Source organism: Anabas testudineus, chromosome 2, assembly GCF_900324465.2.
Source record: "Anabas testudineus chromosome 2, fAnaTes1.2, whole genome shotgun sequence".
In the NCBI taxonomy this organism is placed as follows: domain Eukaryota; kingdom Metazoa; phylum Chordata; class Actinopteri; order Anabantiformes; family Anabantidae; genus Anabas; species Anabas testudineus.
In genome coordinates this window covers 20,042,620-20,050,303 of record NC_046611.1, presented here as the reverse complement: position 1 = coordinate 20,050,303, position 7,684 = coordinate 20,042,620, and the positions used below count along the sequence as shown (strand labels likewise).

At 39.9% G+C, this 7,684-nt stretch overlaps 1 protein-coding gene across 1 annotated transcript; it reads left to right on the top strand.

Moving 5' to 3' along the window:
- The first annotated feature begins 2,790 nt into the window (after positions 1-2,790).
- On the top strand, positions 2,791-6,841 carry LOC113162799 (TNFAIP3-interacting protein 1-like). The gene is made up of 10 exons (XM_026361005.1): positions 2,791-2,945; positions 3,854-3,951; positions 4,033-4,123; positions 4,398-4,472; positions 4,568-4,633; positions 4,750-4,878; positions 4,984-5,112; positions 5,209-5,283; positions 5,723-5,848; positions 5,952-6,841. Exons 1-10 carry the CDS (start codon positions 2,916-2,918, stop codon positions 6,072-6,074), a joined length of 942 nt encoding a protein of 313 aa, XP_026216790.1. The 5' UTR covers positions 2,791-2,915; the 3' UTR covers positions 6,075-6,841.
- Positions 6,842-7,684: the final 843 nt, after the last annotated feature.

Below are 7,684 nucleotides of genomic sequence, written 5' to 3'. Positions count from 1 at the left end.
ATCAGAGGAGCTGTAGAAAAATATAGCTGTGGCGTGATCTGTTCATTTCATGAGGGTTTGTTAAGCCTGGATATGAGTTGAACTGCTCCATTCCAAAATGGTGGACAACTAAAACTCCAGCCTCAGTGTCCAAATGTATTTTAGAATATGCTCCCTTGAAGTGCCGTGCCTTCTTGACATCGTCAGATTCTTTAAGATGACTTTCTATAGTTAACTAATCTCAAAAACCTGACTCGAAGGGGATTTCTGTGTCAAAATCTAGCCTAAAGTTTCAGTTTCGGGCTGACTTGTTGCATATTTCTGAACAAGTTTGCGTTTGATCAGATCACCACAGAGCAGACTTGAAAGCAAATATCACAGCAAGAAAACTTTGGGGTTTAGGGGCCTTGCAGGTCAATTTGCTTCTCCCTACGGTAATTCTTGCATGTTTATCTGGCCGTGGAGTTTACTCTAAATACAGTAGATCCAGTAAATGCACATGTATTAGCTAAACCTATCTGAATGTAAAGTAGGATGAACATCACCTAAGCTTCTAGGCACACTGGCCCTGCACAACATATGAGTGAATGCGTTGGACTGTAATATGTTTAATGTAACTGTGGTAATTAAAAGTGACTTACTTTGGTTCAAAGACACGCTAGACAGGACGACCTGTTTTGTAAATTGAACTAAAGGAAGTCACTTTTATGATGTAACACCAGGGTCAGTGGTTCGATTCCCAGTTCCTCCTGACTTCATGACGAGGTGTCCTTGGACAAGACACCAAAATTTGCCTGTCTATGTGAAGTTTTCATGTTGGGTTTTCTCCAGGTACTCCAACTTCCTCCCAATGTTCAAACACGTGCATGTTGGGATGAATTGGTGACTGTGAATTTCCCACAGGTGTGAGTATTTGTCTGCCCTGTGATAGACTGGCCACCTGTCTAGGGTGTACCCTGCCTCTCTCCAAATTGGGACAGGCTCCATGCAGCACCCCTGCAACCCTTGAGAAGACAAGCAGTTATGACAATTGACTCTTCTTGGGATTACAAAGAGACAGAAAACAGCTACACGACTACACACGGGACAACTAGAAACAGATGCGAAAGCACTGCAAAGACTCAAAGTCACCACAAGGTGACTACAAAACACTCAAACAGCTACAACTACAAATGGACACAGAACAACTACAGAACGTTACAACTGCAAAGAGACAGAAGGAACTACAAACAGATGCAAAACAATCACAGTGCCCAGCGCAAAACAACCAAAACAGAACAACTGCCAGGAGTCACACACTGACTACAAAGAGACACAAATAGAAATGCAAAATCACCACAAGTCAAGTCATTTTGTGTCTCTTTCAGTATGTGGCTAGCTCTTCTGTAGGTGGAGTGGGGGCCTTTAGGTTCCCAAACTGTCCATAACTGTACTTTTGTTCTTAGAAAATCCTTTTTTCGATGACATCATGATAGTGAGCTGTTACGGTTGCTTTCGGGCCTATTAAAAGAACACTTTTAAGGGAGAACTTCAGAAATAGTTCTCTCGGTGAAGTGGGATCTCCAAGAATAAAGAATGGAAGTGGGAGCGCCCACTTCAAAACTATAAAAAGTCCATGCACACAATTACAGAATAAAATGCAACAAAATGTAAATTCATTATGTGAATAATGTCACTAGGTATGAATCACACTCATGTCTAATCATTCAGGCAGTGGTGGTTTAATTATCTAGGTCTTTTTTTTTTTTTTTCTAATAAATGGATGATGATCCTGCACCAAACCTGGAAAGAGAAGAAACTAATATTCTGACAGCTTTATGTGGAAATATTGATCAGAAGCTGCAGGTTTGTGCGAGAGAGAAAACATGAGTGGCTCTGGGCTGAATCCCCTGCGCTGAGTGCCGGTTACTGGAGGAGGATTTCCCCCGTGTTTCTTCCCTGAAACAAGTCTGAGTCAACAGCTTTGAGAAGCCACTAAGAAGACTGTGTGAGATAATGAGGCTGCGTGATGTGTGATTTTCCCACAGCCCCGCAGGCTGCAGCCTTCTTCAGCTCTTCTGGACAGTTTCTTTTTAGATATTGGCGGTTTTAGCACGTTTTCCGGCTCCCAGACGTGCGCACTCACCAGGAAGTTAAAGAGCGCACTGCAGCTGCAGCGTGACGGCACAGACTGCACACTGTAAAAAAAAAAAAATTACAATTAAAATTAAAAAGAAATCGTTAAAGACCTAGAAAACATGTTGCACATGCAACTAGAGCTCACTCATCTGAAGTTGTTCACCATCAAAAATCAACAGTGCTTGTATATAAAGATACAGCTGCATTATAATAAACGGATTTTATTTGTCATAGACAATTTGATAATGTGTACTTCCTGTCAAATCAAATCTAAACATACAAACAGACCTGTAGGTCCATACTAATACTAATACTACAATAAACGTCCATTTAATAATGTTGTCAGAAATGTAAGTGGATAATGATGTTATTTAAAGTACTTCTGTCTTAAGTTATTTATTATATCATTTCATCTATCATCGTTTTAATTATTTTTTATGATCTGCTCTATTTGTATATTTCGTATTCGTTATTTTATTATAACTGTATTTACTGGAGCGATGACATAAAGTGTCCTGTCCAAAATAGAAGACTATTCTTACACCACCCTGGCATTTTTAAAAAAAAAATTTTTTTACAGTGCAGGGACAGCTTTTTCTCGTAGTCATCGCTTCGTACCATAAACACATCATTACTTACCGCTCGGGGTGTTGATCAACTGCTTGTACTTTCCTTTCCTTCGATACACTCGCTCAGTGGTTGCATCGCTGCTGCCCGGTGAGGGAATCCCGGCTGCTGATTGGACAGCGCTGGTTTTATCACGTCACAGGGACCCTGAGTAAAACTCGGTCAGAGCGCGAGTCCCGGCATCAGTGCACATGTGGACGACGACTCAGACTGACAACATGGTGAGTGCGTTTGTTTTGTAGTCTTCTCAGATGCAGCAGCCTGTATCCTAGAGGTGCACATGTTGCCTTCAGTTTTCAATTTTTACAATAAAATCTGTGTTTGTCATGGTTTGATTTTTAGGTCTTATTAATTAGCTGTAATAAAATGATGCAAAGAGCCTGTTTTCCATTCATTTCATTCCCACTAATTGTTGATTAATCACATTTTCTCCATAGCTGAATGAATTTAAATCAGATTTTACCCTGAGGTGCAGCATCATATAGTCCAGTGCCTCATTAACAGACAGTTAGTCTGTGACACACTCATTGTGATAAGAGTTAGTGCCTTTTTATTTGTTATATTCCACTTTTATGAATCATAGAGTTAAATGTGTAGCTGGTTTAATCTGGGTTGATCATGTGACTGTGAGGAGTTGAGTCAGCTGAGCTGTGATGTTCTGTCACGTACAAAACCGTGAGCTCTTTGCATCTTTGGTACAGCGTGTCCAAAGAGGAGCGTAAAAGATCTGACAAGTATTGGGATAATGAAGTACCAGTGCTACACCATCCAATTTCCTGCATTCATAATACCTTAACATGCTGCAAGTACTAGATGTACAAATAACTATTTAAAAGTTACCCCCTTATATGCTAACAACTTCTAGTGTGTTCATTTAAATATTCTATTTGATTCCAGATATGGTGTCAAGAAATGAAAAAAAGTAAGATGCTTGATAAAAAGGCTGGATGGTCAGAATTGTTCTTATCTGCTGAATGACTATTAGCTAAATGACAAATAACTGTCCTTATATACTGCCATTCATATAGAACTAATTCTACATGTTGCTATATATAAGATGTCATAGATTAAAGATGATATGATTCTGTTTTCTCAAAGCATGTGTCGTCCTCTCTGTGTTTCAAAACAGAACGAAAACATGACGGACAGACCACAAGCCACTGCAACAGTTCCCGCAGACAGCATAAAAAAATACAGACTCTACCCGTCACTGCCAAACGTAGACAGGTGAGGCATGCAATGTTGTTTTCATATTTATGCAGCACACACTCTATTTGTTAGGATTTACTGATGTGTTGTTGTTTTTAGATACGATGCCTATATTCCAAAATGTGAGGTTGAACAAAAGCTTCAAACAGCAGTGGAGTTTCGCCCTGATGCCCTGCTGGAAAACGCACAGGTAATATTACTGAATCAGATGCAACACTGGAAGATACGTCTGAGTAAAGAATATTAATTCCCACGGTGCTATTGTCTGATTCCCTGACCACAAAGACATGGCCGTATTTTTTACGTTACTGGAAACAGCACAAAGCAAAACTTCCAAAAATGTGTAAACGGAAGTCAGTGGATAAAGTCATATTTCATAACAGCCGCAGGCACTGGGCTTCTGATGGATGTGCCGCATGCCACATTTGAATAGTTCCCCTTTCTTCCTCTTTTATGTGCTACAGTCAGAAGTGACGGCTGCCAGCTGTGACGTCAAAATGAAAGCACAGATGCTTATCTTAGAGGAGCAAAGGCAAGAGGTGAGCACATTTCAGAACTGAGATTTATATTCATGCTAAAACACATGCATGTACTTTAGCACTCATTAGATTTGTGTGCTTCCTGTCTTACTCAGCTTCTTTCTATTAATGAGAAATGGGCAAGAGAGTACCGAACCATGGTGCAGTACTACAAAGAGAAGGTAAGAATGGGACAAATGTGCATTCAGCTCTTGTTTGTCTTGTTTGGTTTACTACTTCCTAATATGTTGTTTCACTGCAGTCTGCTTTATGGTATTTGTCTTTTTCTACCAACCAGGTCCGGGAGTTAAAATCTTTAATCCAACACAACCACAGTGACTTTGAAGACGAGATACTTGAGGAAGGAGACATACACGTGGCCTTTCATAAAAAACTACAATTCAACAAAGATGAAGAGAGACGAAGGGTAAATACAACACGCCGTCACAGTTTCAGGTTTCACCCTGAATGCACGCTAAATCCTTTCATTTGCAATGTAATCATTTGGGTCCTCACTGAAACTCTTTATCAGACCAGAGACGGTGATAACAGCTCTCAGTTGCTGAAGGCAAAAGAGGAGGCAAAGGAGCTGCGAGTGCAGAACAACACTCTGACCCGAAGAGGGCAGTATCAGCACGAAGAGATAAAGAGACTGAACAAGGTGAGACAAGAAAATAACTTTTAGAGACAGCGCACTTTGACTGCTTACACCGCATAACAATAGTGTTGTAATAGTTGCTTCAATATTTTGGTACAGGCCTTAGAAGACGCTCTTCGGACCCCTCAACCTCTTGACTGCAGCGAAACACTACAAGATCTATGGAAACATCAGGTGAGCACTTTTCACCATCATGTCTCGTGTCTCTTGTTTCTGTCCAGAAATGACGTTCCCCTCCTACCAGCACCATGTTAGGTCTGATTTACTTGATTAGTACAGAAACCACAATAAAATGTACACGTTGTAGGTTTTCAAGAGGTCGTGTGCCTTCACAAAGCCAGCTGGAAAATGACTTCTGTTGTATTTGTTAATTAACTTTTAGAGGTGCTGGTAGGTGTATTGCTACCTTCAAAGACAGAGGCAGCAGTTTCAGCCTCTTTCTAGTATTTCTGCTAGGCTAAGCTTACCAGATTTTGGTTGTGGTTTCATATTAAACATGAAAGTAGTATCAATCATCTTATCTAAGTCTCAGCGATGCAGTGAATAGAGGTATTTTCCAAAATGTCCAGTTACTGTAATTCACATGTATGTCCTTATGTATCATCCACTGTAGGCTGAAGTTTATAAGGAAGACTTTTTGAAGGAGCGGAAGGACAGGGAAAAGCTGAAGGAGAAATATCTGGACTTAAAGAAGAAGTTCATAAAAGTTCACAATGAGTGTTGCGCCTTCAAATCACAGGTAAGTCACGCAAATTTGGAGTATAAGTGCTTGTTTATACCTTGTTGCTCTAAGTGTAGAATTAAGACAAAAAGACTTGAATATAGCGTCTCTGTCTTCGCAGGCGCAACCTGTGCACGAATGTTCCTGCACAAATCGAGCCAAATGTTCCAACTGGGAGGTCCGCCCAGTTAACCAGCACCACACCCAGTTACACAGGCATTGCGCTGTCGATAACAAGCCGTGAGAGTCAATCGCCTCGTCTGTTTTTGTATGATAATCTCCTGATGCACTTCATGAAGTCTCTCCTGGAGCGGATGGTTGTATCAGAGGTCGTCGTTAGCATTTTGTTAGTTACTTTATTAGTTTATCTGCAAGGTTCATCCTTGGGTAGGTTTTATCGTGTTTCTAACAATGTCAGTTATTGCACAGCCCAAACACTATTGACATGAATATTTATCAAAGGCACAAAATGAACGGAGGATTCAGAAGCAAAATGAAGCACAGAGGAGGAATAAAATGCCATCATGGAGGTTAACTGTGACAAAACTGGGATTTTGTCTTATTGTGCAATAAAAAATCAGGCCTGCATCTTGAAAGCAGAAATATGTGGAAGTGCAACTTCAGGAACTTTTTTTCTGACTTTTTAATGCAGTATTTATACCTCAGTGGTGTGCAGCCACTTTCAGGACTCTGGAGAGTCGGTCTGTTGCAGATATTCATTCAGTATTAGTTCATTTGCACACTAGGCCTGTCGTAGACGTATGTAGGAGAAGATGAATAAGTATTTAGGAGCACATATATTGACAGTACATGTATGTTTGAAGGTATTTGTTAGCACATATTTAACCTGTTTGTTGTTATGTTAATTTATAATGAGAGTAAACTGTCACACACTGAGTATGTGTCTGTCATTTAAAGGTAAAAAATGTTCAACGCATGTTGCTTCATTTATTGTTTCCATCCTGAAGTACCTAGAGGGTATGTGTAAATAAATAATAATTATTATAATAATTATTATTATTCTTTGATTGAACACCGTGTTCTTCTGCATTTCTTTTTGGATCATACCATCAATAGTCTGACCTGCAAATGCCTAAAAATAAAACATAAATAACAAGACACGTTCAGGTGCACAGTCACCACCAGTGCATTGAACAGTATGTCCTGCTGGTGGTAACATTAAAGGTACTGATCAATATGAGAACTCTGGTGGCCTCTACTGGTAACTTGAAGGCATTACATGCAATTAAATGACCTCAGGTCAGACAGAACCATTTAGAAAAAAAACATATATTATCATAAGTCTTTTCTACTTTGAAATGTACTTTGTATCATCAATGTAATCTTTAATGTTTTTGAACAAAGCTAGTATTGTATCCAGAGCTATTACAGGTCTGGAGCTCTAACACAGAGAAGCACTGACTGTTTGCACAGCTGCATATTTCCTTTATATAGCAAATCTGCATCTATTTATTAGCAGTTGAGATCAGTTTGGAGATATTATTGTGTTGTCATTATGCCATGTACTTGCCTGCTGGGGCCAAGACAATTCTGCGGGAGCGCAGCAATCAAGAACAGGTTAAAGAGAATGTTTCCCATTGAGGACAGATGCCACAAACCTAAATCACATTTCACCAGTAGCAGAAACAGGGAATATAACAGCAGCACTAATGACTTACAGACAGGCTGACATCTCTGTCCCAAACCTCTGCTTGTCTCACAACCCAAGTGCAAAATTGATGATGTGGATGATGCCTGATCCAAATGCAATAAAGGCTGAAGTAATATTTCCCTCCATGTAGACCCACTCTCTTCAGTCATTTACGGTGACTTCTACATTTTATAAATCCTTAT